At 38.8% G+C, this 18,477-nt stretch overlaps 1 protein-coding gene across 9 annotated transcripts in view; it reads left to right on the top strand.

Moving 5' to 3' along the window:
- Positions 1 to 18,477, top strand: part of TRAK1 (trafficking kinesin protein 1) — a 126,710-nt gene that overhangs the window by 93,636 nt on the left and 14,597 nt on the right. For 5 of the 9 annotated variants that reach the window (XR_009486722.1, XM_059848064.1, XM_059848046.1 and 2 more), the window contains exons 6-15: positions 2,394 to 2,494; positions 3,293 to 3,401; positions 5,180 to 5,258; positions 5,650 to 5,780; positions 6,290 to 6,364; positions 7,595 to 7,732; positions 9,351 to 9,427; positions 11,404 to 11,640; positions 12,560 to 12,876; positions 17,103 to 17,432. Coding sequence is in view for 7 of the 9 variants with exons in the window: in XM_059848064.1 (XP_059704047.1) it covers positions 2,394 to 2,494; positions 3,293 to 3,401; positions 5,180 to 5,258; positions 5,650 to 5,780; positions 6,290 to 6,364; positions 7,595 to 7,732; positions 9,351 to 9,427; positions 11,404 to 11,640; positions 12,560 to 12,876; positions 17,103 to 17,432 (1,594 nt within the window). In the remaining 2 variants the exon portion in view is untranslated. The remainder of the gene's footprint in view (positions 1 to 2,393; positions 2,495 to 3,292; positions 3,402 to 5,179; positions 5,259 to 5,649; positions 5,781 to 6,289; positions 6,365 to 7,594; positions 7,733 to 9,350; positions 9,428 to 11,403; positions 11,641 to 12,559; positions 12,877 to 17,102; positions 17,433 to 18,477) is intronic. The other 4 variants (XR_009486724.1, XM_059848055.1, XM_059848097.1 and 1 more) reach the window with 1 other exon arrangement.

Raw genomic sequence — 18,477 nt, 5'->3', positions numbered from 1 at the left:
TAGCAATGTTTTGGCTATTGCCAAGCAGTGCTTGCACAGCATCCACCAGGCTCTTTTCTTTTTCCTTCATGCCCCTCCCAGCCTCCCTAGCTTTCTTTTTTTTTTTTTTTTTCCCTCTTCACTCTGTCCACCATCTGCACAAGATGCTGGGAAGCTGACCCAAACTGACCAAAGGGGTGTTCTATACCATATGTTGTTATGTTCAACAATAGGTGGTCAGGGAAAGGAAGAAGAATCTGGGACATTCATGGTTATGGTGTTTGTCTTCACAAGTGACAGTTCTGTGTGCCAAGGTCCCACTTTCCAGTAAGTGGCTGAACATGCACCTGCTGATAAAAAACAGTGAATAAATTCCTTATTTTACTTTGCTTACATGGGAAGCTTTGCTTCACTTAATTAAACTGTCTCAGCAAGAAGTTTTTCTTGCTCTTGAGCTTCTGAGTCTCTTCATCCTGTGTGGATTATGGGGCAGACTCTGTGCTCAGCTGCTCACGAAAGATAACACACCACAAAATGCTGCATCAAGGGGAGGTGTTGCTGGAAGTTACTGTAGTGAGTGTTTCACAGTTCCAGAGCCTGATTGAGCTTGGAAGTGAGCTCTGGAGGTCATCTTGTCCAAACCTGCTTCTCAGGCAGGACCCCCTACAGTCTATTGCTGAGGACCATGTCCAGATGGTGTTTGACTGTCTCCAAGGATGGAGACTCCACAAGCTCTCTGGGCAACCTGTGCCAGTGCTCAGTCATCTTCACAATTAAAAAGTTGCACCCAATGCTTAAGAGGAACCACCCATGTTTCAGTTTATGCCTATTGTTTCTGGTCCTGTTCCATTAAAATATTAATTTTTCTGACTGTTCACCCTCTTTTGGAGGTTTGGAATGCTCAGAAATGGCAGCAAAAATAGTATCCTCAGTCTTTTTAATTCATAGAAAAAAAAACCAGTAGCAAGAGCTGGAGATGATCTAGTGTCCACCCACAGACAGCATTTGAATTCTTGCTTCTTAAAGAGGCTGAGTTATAATGTGCTGAAGGGAAGTAAATCGTTATTTTTGGTTCAGCATTTTCACTCTTCCTGAAATGGAGAAAGCGAGCCTCCAAAATTTAATGCACAAATTTTGTTTAATAGCTTTCTAAAATGTGATTGGATGGGGATGGTTTTTTTCCCCTTGCTATTTAGAACCCATGTCTCAGGAGGACTTGGTGCCTTAGCACTTCTCATTATCCAGAACAGTCTTAGCTAAGTAAATGACCTTGTTTGCCTCAAATTCTGAACAATTCAAGTGCTTTTTTGGATTGCATCTGCTCTTTTGTTCGATGAAAAGGGAGTTCAGATCTATGTAATTGATATTCTCTGTTTTTTTCCTAATAATAACTACAAAGAAAAGTATGCTTACAATATGAAAAGCAGAAGTTTATTAAAAAGAAACATACTGTGCATTTTTTACATGGGAAAATGCAAACTGAGGGCCAACTCTTGCAGTGCAAGTGGAAGGGAATGGATGTGTCTGATCAGTTATGCTGTCTGTAGTTGTGCAAGGTAAATAAAAGTAATCTGCTGCTGGCATCTTAAATCACAGCTGTGAAGTTGTGTACGTGCTGCTGTCTAATTGGGCTTTTAACCCTTTTCTTGGAGAACAGCAATATAAAGTAACAAAGATTACATTTGTAGAGCTCACAATTACAAGGAATCTTAATCACCCACTTTTGATGTTTCATTCATTTTTGATGTATGCATATACTAAGTATGGGAATCCCACAAACTACCAGAGCCAAAAAACCCAGAAACTGACTGCAACCTTCACTGTTGGAACAGCTTCAGAACAGCAGCCTCCCACTGTGTGGTGGTGTTCTGCAGCTCAACCCGCACTTGAGTCACAAACGTTACCTTACTACACAAGCATTTCAGTAATTTTATGTAAAGCCTCTTGGAGAGGAGGAAATGTCGGCATCTGAGGCCTGCAAGGTCAGCATCCATGCCAGAAGGTGACAGTCATCACACAAAATGTATAAATGCAATGTTTGGCTTGATTGTGCCACTTTAATTTCTGGCTGTATCATTACAATATATCCATTACTGTGTGTGTGAATCTAGACTAATGCAACAGTGAGTCAGGATTGCTCATCTTAAAAAAGATAAAAAAGAAACATGTCTAATAGCAGCGAATAATTGCATATTTGGACCAGTAAAAAATCATTTAGTGGCTACTTTAAAAGGTACACTTTCTCTATTTTCTAAGAAATAAAAGAAATTATTTTGGTCTGTTTCAGTCTTGGACTCTTGATTTAGTCCAAGATGATGCCTGGAGGGTGAATAACAGGCTAATTTGTAGTGAGTGTGCTTAAAAATGTGTCTGGAAAATCAGCTTACTGATCTGTGAGCTCTTTCTTTGTGTAGGTTTCTCAGCTGCGGCATGAGCTGTCCATGAAAGATGAACTGCTCCAGTTCTATACCAGTGCTGCTGAAGAAAGTGAACCAGAGTCCGTCTGCTCCACCCCGTAAGTCAATCGATCTGCAGCCCTGAACTGTCTTCTGTTGGATGATTTCATAACTTTGAAAAGTGGTAAAATTGCCTCTGTATTGGCTGGTACTATAAATGGGACTTAGAACTTGGTGCAAGGTCCAGCTGGAGGGACTTGCACTGAGCCAGCTGGCTATCCAGGTGCCTACAGGAGCCAGGAGGGGAGAGTACATAGGGAGGCTGCTGGCACGATGCTGCAGCTTTCAGAGGAACTGGGTCACTGTTGTGGTGGGGCAGCCGTGGGTCTCACTGACAGCAGCCCAGTACACCTCACACATTTGCATGTGCTAGGATATGCTACATGAGTGACCTTTGTGCTTGAAGGGCTTCTGAAGGCACTATGGAAAAATTCCAAGCCAAAGGAAAGAAATAAAGCATGGCTTACAGCGTGGGTTCCAGGCACTTAGCTGGCTGAACAGCATTGCAGGCTCTGAGGGGCTGTCTGCCCTTGCAGAGTTATTGCTTCATTCTGATGAGGCATGTGCAGCACTAATCAGGAGCTATTGGATTGCTCCCTGTAGTGACATGGTTTCTTTTCTCATAGCCTTTGCTGAACAACTTTTCTATAGGAAATGTGCAGAATAATAAATAAAATTTTTAAATGTTCTCTTTTGAAATTCACTGCAAATTCATTGCTGCCCAAAAGCACTGGCATGAATAAGCTGTATTTCATGTGGCTCTGTTTGCTTTTGAGACCTGTGTTCAGTCTGTGCTTCTGTGAAATTTGCCATAATATATGTAAAAATTGTTTAAAATTGTTGCTTTTTCCTACAAGGCTGAAGAGGAATGAATCTTCCTCCTCTGTCCAGAACTACTTTCATTTGGACTCTCTTCAAAAGAAACTCAAGGACCTTGAAGAGGAAAATGTTGTGCTTAGATCTGAGGTGAAATTTCTCCCTTTTTTTGCTTAATATAGTTGTTCATCTAAATGCCAGAACACAGGTATTGAGAAGCTTGTATTAAAAGCTGAGAGTCTAACTGAGAGTATAATTCCACATATAACAGATCTCTCTGTGATTGTTTAATCACCATCCTTTATCCTTTTAAATGAAGGAAAGGCTGAAATTTAGAAGCTACATAGAATCACAAAATTGTTTAGGTTGGAAAAGAGCTCTAAGGTCATTGAGGCCAACCTTTGACCAATCAATGCCTTATCAACTAGACCAGAGCCCTGAGTGCCATGTCCAGTTCTTTCTTGAACACCTCCTGGGACTGTGACTCCAGCCCCTTCCAATGTCCTATCACCCTTTCTGTGAAGAAATTCTTCCCAAATCAAGTTATATGGCAAGCAGTGTTTGTGCAGAAAGAATGTGCAGGAGCATGGGCAGATTTTGGAGTCCAGGATTGCACTTTGAAACAGGTTTAAAGAGCTGACCTGGCAGATACATGTGACTTGAGCTGCAGATCTCTTTGTAGGCTGGCATGGTCTCTGATATCAATTCAGTGTTTGTCAAAATGCAAATTTCTAGCCTAAATTTGCATTACATTTCTTCATTTTGTGTTTCAAGTCAAGGCAGTTAATATTTAAATTGAATGTGTTTTTCTTCTCTTTATTTCTTATAATATTCTGTTTGTTTCACAGATGACACAGTTTTTTAAAGTTTAATAATTAAATATGAAGTGAATAATTTTATATTTTCAATCCAACTTTTAAACATGGGAGCAGGTTACTACTTCGCAAACATGTAGCAGAGTATAGCAGGACAGGTACTTTTGGTCTAAGAGTGAATACATGAAAATAGAATGTTGCTACCACTTCAAATGCAGGATCCACTGTAAATAGGTAGTGCCACACCTTTGCACAAGACACCGGGTAATGGGGACTGCTGTGCTCTTAACTGAGAAGGTGCACAAGGAAGGTGAGGAATAGATGGTCTGAGCATAATGAACCCTAGAACTGAGAGAGCCACTGCATCAGGAGCTCTGGAGTAGGAAACCCCATGCAGTGCTGCCTTCCCATCCAGGGAGATGAAGTTTGTGCCAGCAAGACACAGGATGAAGCCAAATCTGAAACCTGTGAGCTGTGCAGTTCTCTGTAGATGCAGTCTGTGGATGTCTGTGCATGCCCCCAGCTTTGGGAATAGATTACAGACCCACCAAGGTAGTGCCAGACAGAACCAGCTGGCTGCAGCCATGCTGCTCTTGGCACTCCCTGAGTCAGAGTGGAAAAGACAAACCAGGGAAGGAGGTTGCATTAATGTTTTTTGTGGGTTATAGTGCCAGAACTTTTTAAATAGGATCAAATAGCATGTTTTTTAAATACCCAAATGTTTAATTCAGTTATTTAAACCAAGCATTTCTTTAGTTTTTGATGATACTTAGCTTTGCTCAGTGACCAGATCAAGTTCTGCATGCTAGTACTTTGTATGTCCAAGCCTTTCTTTTTCTTTTTACTTTTAGTGCAAAATTCACAAGTGACACCTAGTGGGGATATGGTGATAATGATGCAAGTTTCTCTACACAGTAATGTGCCTGCTGAATGTTCACCTGGCCTCTTTTTCCAGAACATGTGGGAGGACAGGCAAAAACTGTAGTTTCTCACTGTCTTCCTGAAGGAGTGATTAGAATAGCTTGTCTTTCTGAAGCAGATGGAAGTGCAACAACAGACTGGCAAAGAACAAATGTGCTAATGTAGCATATGTGATGTGGATTTCTTGAACAGGCCTGTCAGCTGAAGACTGAAACAATTACTTATGAAGAGAAAGAACAACAACTTGTCAATGACTGTGTAAAAGAGCTAAGTATGTGCCTACTTCTTTATACTTTTTTGAGATAGGTCAGTAAAAATCCAAACCAGATCAGTCAGTCGATTTTTCAGTGGTAATTATTTTCCTTATATAAATAGTTATGAGGAGAAAACTTCTGGGCTGAAATTTCACAGCAGAAAATGTTGGCTTAAAGCTAAATCTTTCTCATTTAAAAATAATTTTGCATTGAAAGTGTTCAGTCTCCTTTGCACCATGAGTGCTTGATACCTTTCTGGTTTTGTGTCCTACTGTGTTTTTCAAAAATACCTTACTGTGAATTGGGGGTAGGATTCTGCTGAAGCAAGTGATGTTCCAAAAGAACATCTTTATGCTTACTTTTCTGATTTTGGGTTTGTGATGTTAATTGTAATTACTTATCTTGAAGGGGATGCAAACATCCAGATTGCCAATATCTCTGAAGAGCTAGCAAAGAAAACTGAAGATGCTGCCCGACAACAAGAAGAAATCACTCATCTTCTCTCTCAGATAGTCGACCTGCAGAAAAAGGCAAAAGCTGTAAGCAATCCAGTTGAGAGACTACTGCTGTTATTTGCTACTAATATGACTGAAGGACAGATTAAAATCCTCTCTGTACTAGAGCCTAAAGGAAATAGTCCACCTTCCTTATGTGGATGACCTTGTTTGGTGTTTAATACCTGGCACACTTGACTAGAAAGCATCAATTTATTAAAAGATGCATATATGGTTTCTTAAATGCAATAGTTAAAATTATTTTAAATTTTAGATACAAAACTCTGCTCTGAGTTATGTTGGTGAGACAAAAGTGTCAGTGCAAGTATTTCAGTAGGCACATACTTGTTTGGAGGTTCTTTTAGCAAGGTGCATTCTAATGCTGTGTGTTCTTGTGTTAACATTATAAATGTTTTTAAACTAATGTATAGATTAATATTGCTGTGGAGGAAAGGTGGGAAAAGTTACAATTTTCCTACTTACCTGTAGTATATGATACAAATATCACAGGACAAAACATTGTAGTATTTCTAACATTTTTTGGCGTGTTTTAGTGTGCAGTTGAAAATGAGGAACTTGTCCAGCATCTGGGAGCAGCTAAAGATGCCCAGAGACAGCTCACAGCAGAGGTGAGTACAGTACTTAGTAATACAATAATTTAGTAGCTGAGCAATGACTGTTCACTTTGCCATGAGAGGTTTAGTCTGAGTTGGATCAGAAATATTAAATAGTTTTGTCCTGTGTATATGCAATGAAGGAACATTTATGTTCCTAGTAGAATTCAAACCCTTTTCTTTCCTCTTCTCTGCTTCTTCAAGTGACACACATTTTGAAACACAGAGACTTACAGGCTGTACAGGAACACCTTCAGAGGTTGACTTCTCTAGGCTGGTAATTTCAGCCTATGTTGACTAGTGAGATAACATGTAAGAGTTCATTGATGCTCTGTTTGTTCAGTGTATAAACATAAGGCAGTCCAGTATTTTGGGTTGTCTTATGGGTGCTACATTCACATGAAAGAAAATGGACAAGATGGAATGAATAAAGCTTGATCCCTTTAGGATGTGTCTTGCACTTGCACTACTTGGTGATGAAGGTGGGAATGTCCAGAGAAGCTTTTCCAGTAGGTGGACCTTTTGTATCTGTAGTGGCCAACAAAGATTGGGCTCATGCCTCACCATTCCTTTCTTAGGAAAGAAAATTAACCGGATCTCTTTTTCTAAAACAAATAGCTTATTTTTATGAAAGTTGTAGGAATGTGGTGTTTCAGACTTCTGCCCCTTTGCCAAACTTAGTTGAAGTTGCTGATGAGCCCAAAAGCTGTGAGGGCACACAGACATCTGTAGACAGAGTGATTACATAAGATGTGTTTCCTGAGAAAGCTAAAAATAAGGTATAGTCTTAGGCTGTTGAAAGCTATATGTGTATACGTATGTTTGCATGAAAGTCCTGGCTTTAAAATTCCTAAGTCCTTTGGACCGTTGTGGAATGTCTTGTCCTCAGACCATGGTGATTGCCACTGTTGTCATCGTGGCAGTGATTAAGCACTAAACCTGATCAGACTAAAGATACTTTTTTAGCTCTGTGTCTTCTCCTTGACAATGGCTTCACATGGAAGGAAAGGAAGGAAATGGAGCAAACAGTTCCTTCCGCATTGTTATGCTCCCTGCCTGCCTTCCCATCACTAATCCATGTTATTAATGATCCTCCAGGGATACTCAGTTGTTGGAGATCGATTCCTTTAAAGTGGGATATTCTTCCCTACACTATTATTGTTTACCAGTATTAAAAAAATTTGGAGGATTTTTGTGGTAATAGTGCACCCCATAAGGTCTTGGGCTGTTTTCTCTATGTTACAGTTGCGAGAGCTGGAAGACAAGTATGCAGAGTGCATGGAAATGCTTCATGAGGCTCAAGAAGAGCTGAAAAACCTTAGGAACAAGACAATGCCCAATGCTATATCACGTCGGTACCACTCCCTTGGTCTCTTCCCTATGGTAAGCAGATTTAAGGAAAAACCTGCACACACCAAGCAAAGGAAGTGTGTTTGCATCTGACTTACAGCTTCAGGGATAGGATGCTAGGTCTGACATAAGCATGGGTGAAATGTGTATTTGCATAGTCTTAAAGGATACCTGAGTGATCAGTTTTGCAACCGTGGTTCTGAAACAGTGGTGCTGTCCAGCTCTGCTGCAGTGTTATATACAGCCTGCAGCTGGGTGTGCTTATGCTGTGAAACCTGGTTAACAGCTTAAGCATTAACAGGTTCTTACACACTTCTGTACATCTTTGTTAGGCATCTCCTCTACTGTGGTGGCTGATGTTCATTAGGAGCTTCCCGTTTGTCTTCAATAGCCTTGGCGATAAAACTTCCTAATAACATAACTATGGTTTCCAGACAGGCATCTTTCTAGTCATTTATGATATACATTTTAGTTCTTCAGTCTAAACCTCTGAACAGGGTTAAAAGCATAACTTCTTGTTTTGTAGTGACTGAAAATTCAGTGGTTCATTAAAAGATTGTTAGCTGTTAATCTGTATTATGGCAAAAAGTTATGGTGGTTTCACTGGTGTTATTAACTTTCTTTGCCTGATTTCATGTGATTATGACATTTAAAACTCAGGAAATATGCAGTACCCTCAATGAAATGAAAAACAAAGAGTGGATAAGAATGTATGCAGTGATTTGCTCTGCTTGCCTGTGTATCTCTAGAGTAGTTAGATTGTTTCTGAAGGCAATGGTATCAGTGGCTTCTTTTGAAATACATTAATGTAATCAAGCAGCAAAATCTGGCCTGCCTTGTCTTACTGCTGAAGAAGAACACATTTCATTTGTGCTCACAAGAAGTAAATTGCCAGCAAAGGCTTAGCTTGCCTTTTTGTGCTCCCCTCTGAGACTGAACACAGGCCAAATTAAAGTGCAGACGTTTAATAATACAAGTTGTGCTTGCAAAAATAATACAAATTGTGCTTGCACAAATACAGCTGAAAGGTGTGAAAAGTATGCTTGTGCTGAGATAGGCTTATATGTTTTGTGTGAAAATGATTTTCAAACATTGAATCATAGGACAGAAGAACATTTAGGTGTGTTAATGTTTGATACTTAGACCCTGCACCCAGTAGTAAAACTTAGTGACCAGCTATGGAAAATTGATGGCCTGTTACCTCTAACCTTATGGAGAAGGTATATAGTGCTTTATGCCAAGAATCATGTCATTTTTGTGGATGGGTGGATAATGCTGTAGGTTTTATGTTTATTCTAATGAGAATATAAAGTGCAAACTTTATACATGAAGGGTGAGTGTTACTGAGTATGAAATTCAGTCTGGGTAGCTGGATCATGTTGTTGCCGAAAATGCTTTTTGAAGGTTCTTTGGCAGATATTATTTATTATCAGATGGTACATACTGCAGGAAAATGAAGCTAAGCCATATTTTGTCAGTGCTTTATATACTACATTAGTTTTCCAGTAATTTTTCATATTTAAACCTTCCTTTTTTCTTCTAGAAATACTCTTCATTATTTATTATTTTGTATAAGTAATTTATTATTTTCTGTCATGCCAACCTATTAATGCTATGATATTTGTTTCTCTTTTGTGCTTATTTTAAACAGGATTCTTTGGCAGCAGAGATAGAAGGGTCAATGAGGAAAGAACTGCATTTGGATGAACCCGACTCTCCTGACTTGGCGTACGACTGAAAAGAATTGGTTCCTAATTGATTGGTTATATCTGAATTTAATTATTTGATGAGAAGAGAAAAAACAGGAAACAGTTGAGCTAGATATTTAGAAAGAAATATTTCTAGCTGAATGTGAATGATAGAGAGAAAGGAAAACAAATTGCCTAGCTTTTGGGGCATTTCTATTTTCTCCTAAAGCTGCTAAAAGAAAACACCTATAACACTGTCTTTGCTTTGTCTTGTAAGCGTCTTTCCTCATTGGTGAGTGCTGAGAATGAGAAAAGGTTTGTTTTATGTGTGTTACCATGCTAGATTTCTTCAGTTACCTGTTAGAGGAGGAGTTCAAGTTCTTGGTGAGTTTTATAACATAAAAGGTTGATCTAATCCAGTTTTTACAGGAAGAACATCAGGGCAGTAAGGGATTTGGAATGGTTGGGTACTTAGTGTGATGCCCATTTTGCCTGTGCTGAAGCTCTGTTGAATTAAACAGGAGAGTCGTTTGAAACAAGTTAAGTGCTTGCGACAGCCCCAAAGCTATAGATTGATACAGCTTGGCAGAAATGGCCTCGCTGATGCCAGTTGCACGTGTACTCCAATAGGGTTATCTCACAGATTTGTACAAAGCATGGATTGTTTAATTTGAAATAAGTTAATCCAGTTTGCAGGGTCTGTTACAGAAACAGAGTTTACAAAACAGGACAGTCAGGGAAGGTACAGTAGGCACTTCCCAGCGACCTTCTAATTGCATTTACAAAATGCCTGATGCATACACTGACCTTTTCTGAGCCTGAGCCAAGAACTGCAAATGAGGCTTTGACGGAGTGAAATGTTGGTTAGAAAAATGTAAGATCAGAAAGTTCTGAGCGTGCTCAAACCCCATAGGATCCTTTCATCCTTTCAGTATAATCTAACTTAAAGCTAGTTTAACTTCTTTAGAATATCTTATTTACTTTGCCTGTACCAGAGGAGGATACTTTTATTTTTGGTTGCATTACTTGTCTAGGTTTTATTTATTTGTGCAGTGGTAGTAACTGCAAGCTCCATGGGACTATTTATTGATAAATACTCTTAGATTCAACCTCATAAAGATATACTGCTATAGACCTGGAGCCTCCACACAAAGGGTGCAACTGTTGAGCACCCATGGACAGAAGGAAAGAAATTTAAATGATATTAAATAGCATAAAGCATGCAGTCACTGTTACAACCTGGCAGTGTTACCTTTCAGATAGAAGAAATGTGCTATCCTTGTGTTCAGCCATTGTTGAACTGTAAAATAAAGCAGTGCTGGCACTGTTGCAGCATGATGTAGGGTAATTTTATTTTGTCAAGCAATTTCTGCTGAAGTGTCATCTGATGTCAGTCATGAACTAGGTGAATGATGTTTGTTATGGTATAAAGACAATGGTGATAAAGAATGAAATGTAGAAGTAGGTCAAATATTAGGTTTCCAGCCTTGACAGCCTCTCTCTCAAGTCCTGGTCCATTATATTTCTGGGATCTTTTTCCTTTTTTTTAAAGTACTATTTGAGGGGATTGGAAATTGGTTTCAGAGAGGAATGTTACAGTACTTGCTTGCATGGAGATACCCAGGAGAGTAAATTCAAACTCTCTTTTAAAATGGATTAGTCAATTTATAGTTAAGAGTTGAATGGAGGTCAATGGCTTTACGGCAGTTTTAGCTGATGTACTGAAATGCTCTTTCACTTATTTTTTATTAATATTTGAAAGGGTCCGTGCACATGATTGTCAAATGTTCTGTTAAAAATATTCTAAGATGATACAAGAATTATGTTGATGGATTGATTGTAATGGCCAGACTGTAGCTAGTATGGGACCCTATGCATACTACTTACAGAACTATATATAAAACCAAAGTATTTGATAAACCTGTGAATAGGAAGGGCTGTTAATAAGCTGTTTCTCTGTTCCTTCTCATGGTAATAAGTTATTGAGTGATTATTAAGTGTGTGTGTGTTTTACAGCCATCAGAAGCGGGTCTTCGAGACGGTGAGAAATGTCAATCAAGTTGTCAAGCAGAGATCCATGACTCCGTCACCAATGAATATCCCAGGCTCTAACCAATCCTCTGCTATGAACTCAGTCATTTCTAGCTGTGTCAGCACTCCACGTTCCAGTTTCTATGGGGGAGACATCTCTAACATTATGATAGACAACAAGACCAATAGCATCATCTTAGAGACAGAGACCTCGGACAATGGGTCAGTACCAGAGCACTGGAATTTGCTTTTGCTTTTTTTCTGACAAAAAGGCAGTGTTCTTGTTTTCCTCCTTTTGTTTTATGTAGTGCAGTTATCACGATGGCATACGTCCTCAAAATCTATTTTGTGCTTATAGTTTTTGGGCGCTCAGGTTTATTTAAAAAACAAAGCTTTTAGAAAGTACTGTGTATCAATCAGTGTCTCCCTCTCAGACATTTTCTGAGATGCAGCATGACCAGATGATATAAAACCACCCTTTGTTTAGGTGTCAACACTTAAAAATATTTAAGTTTTCACCATGTTACATAAATGCCAGGGAGTTCTGATTCCAGATGCAGCTACAGTTAACTGTTTTGATCCTAAAACTGAATAAAGTGTGCATCTAATATGAAAATTTAAGAATAAAACGAACCAGAACTTTTCTCTTCCCCCCAGTACAGCTCCACACTATATGCTGTATATGCTTTACATTATAATGGCTTAATACTTCAAAACAATATATGTTTGTCAGTATAATATACTCTTGTGATTCACTGAGGTGTTCTTACAGCATTGACCCTTTAACATGGGGCCTGCTTACTTGAGTTTGCATAACTGTGAGAGACACTCAGCTAGTAGACAACTCTCACCTCTTGGTAGGAGGAAGCTCTTAAGTAAAGTGCAGGTTTCCAACCAGGAGTTTCCAGGCAGGAACTAGGACTCAAAATTTTTACTCTGGAAGAGAAACAAAAGACTGGTGTTTGCCTTTGAGCTCTTCAGATGAGGAGCAAGTTGTTCCCAGTCACAGTAATGTAAAGGTATTGGTGAGTGTCTCAAAACTGTCACGTGGAAGTCTTAAACATTTCTGAGAATGTGTTTTTTTCCCTCCCACCTTTATTTCTTTTTCTTATTATTTTTCTGTGTCCCCATTATGTTTCAGAAATGAAGACAGAATGAAGAAGCCTGGAACTCCAGGGACTCCGGGCTCCAGTGACCTAGAGACTGCCCTGCGTAGGCTGTCCCTCAGGCGGGAGAATTACCTCTCGGAGCGCAAGTTCTTTGAGGAGGAGCAGGAAAGGAAGTTGCGGGAACTTGCAGAAAAGGGAGAGCTCCACAGTGGTTCCGTTACCCCCACAGAGAGCATCATGTCACTGGGAACTCACTCCAGATTTTCAGAATTCACTGGATATTCAGGAATGTCTATCAGCAGTCGCTCCTACCTGCCAGAAAAGCTTCAGATTGTGAAACCACTAGAAGGTGATAACAAAGGGCCTCGGCCTTTATCTGTTGTTATTAGTGACTCTTTGTGGTCCCTAATCCATCACCAGAAAGCAGGAAATCTTTGCAATACATATTCTTTTTACTTTAGAGACAGTACTCCACGCTGTTGGTTTGAGATCTTCTAACTAATATATTTTTCCACAAGCCTTAAAAGTGTTAGGAAACAATCCTAGCCAAAGCAGTAAAATCAATATTATGGGCCACACATGCACATCATCAGTGCAGCTTTACATCAGACCTAAATGTTACCATTTCATAATTGGAAAGGGAAGGTGGATAAGTCTATGAAATCTAAACAGCAAGAGTTCTGTAAATTAGTATCTGGAAAGGCTGTTACCTACTTCAGTTAGTCCAGTTGGTCTAATAAGACTGTTACAGTGATTCAAAATTATCTCTGGACTTAATGGGTTGTTTGAGTGGTCACATGATTCACTATGACTTTGTGTTTCATGTGTGAAATAGGTGGGGATTTTTAAAGTCAAATTTCCTTCATACATTGTCTCAGACAAAGGCAAGATAGAGATAGATGGTAGTGAGGGCTAGAGCTGTATTTCAAAGTTCATTTCAATGGACTCTTTAAAAAAGGTTGTTAAAGCAAATATAGTACAGTCTGCCTGGCTTTCTTCAGTTGTTTCAGGTTGTAGCTGGAAGTTAGTTGAGTCAATTCCTTCAGGTTTTAAACCAAATTAAGTTTCCCTGTAGTACTTCACAGATACACTAGGTAACATCATTTAGCTTTGGCTTCTCTCTCTCTCTCTTTTCCTTTAACAGAACTCTTGTATTACATTGCATTGTGTGTGTTTTAATTGCAGAAGTTCCTTTTTTTTTTCATCTGTTTAGAACAAATTTATTTCATTTATAAGGAGCATATAGCATGATGCGTACTCAGAAGCAAACATAAGCGTTCTTATGTCCTGAAGAAAGTGATGTACTGTATCAACCTATTCAAATGAAACTATAGCCATAGCACACAAACCCATACTCTTGAGCAGATTTGCATAGTTTGTTACCATGGCTGCTTTTAAATGGTCATAAAAGTTCTTGTACCAGATGAGGGAAAAGATGATCCCACTTTGTTTCAGTTTCCAGTTGCTACCACTGTAATAGATTTCTGTCACCATCCCATTATATCTGCTTTTGTCTTCCAATAAACTCCTAAAGTCTTTATCATCTTTCTATCTGTCTGGATTTTTTTTTCCCCCCTGGTTTTGTTCAATGTTTTCATTGAGTCATTTCTCTCTTAAATTATTGCACCTCTTAAAGTACTTCCCATGTTTGGTTTTAGATCTTATTTGTAGCATGATTGTGTCTGCCTGTTTCATAAGTTTTGTGTTTGTTAACTTCTATTAACTAAATATCTTCATGATTTTGTTTTTCATTTCAGCTTAGTTTATTTTCTGAATATTTTTCATGAGCCTTAATTTTTTCTTCAACTTCATGGATGCCTTCAGACTACTGGGGAAAAACAGTCTGCTGTACCTGCAGACTGCTATAAGTAGTTGTGCCTTTGATTTTATTATTGTTTTGGGTGCTCATGTCAAAAAACAGAAAAAGAAAATAGTTCTATAATAAATTTACTATAGGTTAATGACTTCTGCTCCTTTAAAGCAATCTTTTAAATCCCCCAGGAAAAAAAGTGGCAGAAGATTAATCCTTTGCACCTTTAAAAATCAACACATGCTATCTTTTAGTCAAACAGGAGGATTGTTTGATGTGACTTGTTTTAATTATAGTCCAGTGGGATTTGTTTTGTTTGTGTTTTTTTTTTTTAAACTATGCACCTGTGACTCGTTGTGTCATGAGCACAAAATAGCACTCACAATCTGTAGGAAAACTAGAAACTGAGACTGCCTATGTCTTCACTCACTTCACTGCAGTTGTGGGAGCAACACACTGAATTTCCAAGCTTTCTCTGATCCTCAAAGCCTATGTGCAATCATGCAGAGATACCAGGAATATAGGAAAAAAGTCTACTTTGTTCATATACTTACGTTGTTCTTATATTCCTTCTTCCTTCAGTGGCTTGTCCCCACTGTTACACAGTAATTCCCACATGCCAAATGTGTCTGATAATTTACAAACCATCTGCTAGGAACCTGGGACAGAATGTAGGCCAAAGAAGTGTTGTAGTTCCCTCTTCTTTTGACTTCTGCAGCATTTTCTTTTTTATCTTTATTGGGGATTTACAGTTGTTGGATTCCTGTGTACATTTGTGTTCATTTTGTCTATGGGAAATTAAAACTCCCTTGCACACATTTTATGAGATCAAGATTAGGCTCAGGAATATCTTGTTTGTGATGGAGCTAAGGCCATTTTGATTTCTGTCGTTTCAATAGAAATGTTAAAGTTCACAATGCAGATATTTTGGTAAATATATTTCCTATGGAAAAATATGAGATATATATTGAAAATTAAGTGTTTGTATTCCACTGAGTTTATTTTAAGTATAAATTTTGGTGTACTTTAAGGTGAAAAAGATTACATCTCCAGAAGCTAGCATGTAGAAGTTAATTAACTTTTTTATACTTGCATGCAGTACAGAAAGATTTTTTTTTTTTCCTTTGTTCTTTAATTTTTGGAGTAACCTGACAGAAAACCTCTGCCCCTAGTTTAAGGCTTGACAATATCTGTCACTTCTTCACATTCTGGGGTATTTCTTTTACATAAAAGGAAAAAAAACTTGGCCTTTGTGACAATTAATAAGAAATGAATACAAGTTATAAGGATGTCTCTTCTCTCATTTTGGGGTTGTAATAGTTTCTACTTCTTGAGCCTCGAGGGTGCAAATTTTCTCTAATCCCTATAGACTTATTTAAATAAAAGCAAGAAAAAAAACAGATAGGGTCATTAGCCAAAATAATCTAGCAGATACATTTATTCTGAGCTAAAAAATTACAGATCCTAAAAAGTGAGATAGGCTCAATTAAAATGCCACCCATTGTTCCCAGTCATTCTAGAGAAAGAGTTTTCCCTGTTCACTTCCTATTTACAGAAAGCTTCCTCAAGTGCAATATGTGAAATGGCAATTTTTCTTATTCCATAGGATTTTTCTCAGATTGAAAATGTATATTAGAGCCACGCCTTCTCTAGTTATTCCAGTTGTTTAAGCTTTTACATACACCATGTAACGAATTGAATATTCTTGGACTTTGAATATGGGTAAGACATTTGTGTGCCAGCTTGTTGAACGAGTGGGTATTCTGCTTTGCAGAGAGGGAATAGGAATAAGACTGCAAAAACTGCTCTGATTTTCAGGCAGAGGTGAAAAGAAGGATGTTTTGTTTGTGTCATAGGACTTGTGTGATTTTTAAGTCACATTTTTCAACACAGTGATGGTGGGCACAGGAAAATGCAAGCCCTAGTGTTTAATTGCTACTTGAGGAATCAAATAAATTGTCCCTTGATTTCACTGGGTCCATCTCGGTGTATATATGATTTTTTCCTGATCCATTGCTGTTTCTGACTGTCTCCTGTTAAACCTTGAATATTGAATGCTCTTCTCTGTAAAATGCTCCTCCCTTTTCAAAACATTTCTCTGCCAAGGATGAAGCTACAGGTACAGTAGCATTTAGTTATGTAGTGGAATTCCTGTAGCATAGGGCCCACACAGGTGTTTAGCCTTGACGTGTAGTTCAGAGCTGTGTATCTGCTTACACGTGCCTGAAGTTGATGGGGTTTTCTAACGTATGGTACAGAGCTAAAATTGCTGTGCAGTCTGTGTGACTACTGTCCTCCTCTTAGCCACTGGCAGAAAATTCTGGCATGTTTTCAGCACTTGTCTTAGTTAGAGCTTAATGTGGGAATATGTGGTATATGTTCCTCTTAGAGCTTTCTGTGATGGTGCTCAGATCAACTGCTGCAATGTAAATTCTTTCTACTCCTGCTTAATCCTGTGAATTGAAGTGGATGAGGACATTTACAGGGAGGGGATGTGCATGTGCACAAGCGTGCTGCTTCTCACCACCGGGCTTTGCATAAGTGCTGATACGATCAGTTTATTACACACTGGTGTGGAAATGCTGAAGCGTAGGTGAAGCAGTTTTGTTCTGTAGCATGTCTCCCTAGGCACATTAAACCCAGAAGCATTAAAGGTTTGGAGCTTCTAAACCTTTGCTCTTCTGGATAAATTAAGTGGGACTTTGTATTTTAGGTCCTGGATTGCTTACTAATTGATTTCGGTTGTCTTTCTGTTCCCTTTCAAGGTTCTGCCACTTTGCACCACTGGCAGCAGCTGGCTCAGCCTCACTTGGGTGGGATCCTGGACCCGAGGCCTGGGGTTGTCACTAAGGGCTTCAGAACCCTAGACCTGGACCTGGATGAAGTGTACTGCCTTAATGACTATGAGGAAGATGAGACAGGTGACATTTCTTACAAGGGCCTAACTACCTCGACGCCAGTTCAGCACACAGAGACCTCAGGTGAGAGGTCACAAGCACAAGTGACTGTTTCAGAGAACAAGAATAACCCCCGCCAATCTCAGGCTTTCACAGAGGAGATGCAGGAGTCCGCGACTGACGATGATGAGGGGTCTGGTGAGGGAAACTCATTAAGTCCAGTAAAACTGACATCTTTACAGGATTTTGATTACTGGGCCATTCTCACGTCTCTTCAGAACAGCATCCATAATATTGCTTTGTGTGTAGCATCTGCACGATAGTGCGTGCAGTGGTTAGAACATAACCATTCTAACATTTGCTCAAAAATCGTTTCTTTGATAATCTTTAATTTGTTTTTCAGTAACAGCATCTGTGGTCAATATTTTACTCTATTTTGATAAGAGAAGGCTGCTAAAAGGAAGTGATCCATTCACAAACCTTTGTGTGGCATGTATTCAACTTGTATTTAGTGTGCACTCTTAAGTGTCTGTAATGTACAGATTACATCTATTTCGTATTGCTGTAGTGCAGATACCCTTCTGACAGTTCATAAGAGGTGATGCCATGTTTCAGATGTTTGTACTTTGGGAAAAAAACAAAGACTAAATGATTGGTGCACTAAAGGTGCCTCTATATTGCCTTTGCTGAAACAAATGGAGTGCCTTGAAAACCACCAAAGAAATTCTGAAAGTTTAATTCACTTACCTCAGATACAGTTACCTGTTTTTAAAGTCCTTCTGAGATAAAGAATTAAGGGAATGTTTTTATGCATTGACTATTAACATTTTTTTCTCCACTGCACCCACCACACTATTAAACCCTGTCCTTCCTATTTATACTGTATTAAGACAAACATTTTTAAGTGACAAAGTACTGCACAAATTATTAGATACTCTGAACTGACACCAGCTGTCTGTTATTGCACAAGATTGCAGATTCTCAAGACTATAGATGTGTTTTGAGTTTGTGTGATTTCTCTCTTGTTCTTGGGATTTGGGGGTTTTTGTTTTAATAAGCTCTATAGTCTGCATTAAGATTTGCCTCTGGTAAAGAATTATATTTAGTCCAGAATCAGAAAATTGCTAGATCTCCTTTTTTTCCCCAGACTTCTTGTGTTTGTATAACTACTTTAAATGAAGACACTTCCTTCCCTCTCCTTTTTCTGGGACAAATCATAATTTAATATTTGTCTGGTCTTTGG

Source organism: Haemorhous mexicanus, chromosome 1 (genome assembly GCF_027477595.1).
Source record: "Haemorhous mexicanus isolate bHaeMex1 chromosome 1, bHaeMex1.pri, whole genome shotgun sequence".
Lineage (NCBI taxonomy): Eukaryota > Metazoa > Chordata > Aves > Passeriformes > Fringillidae > Haemorhous > Haemorhous mexicanus.
The sequence above is the reverse complement of the archived record's forward strand: the minus strand, read 5'-3'. Positions and strand labels throughout refer to the sequence as shown.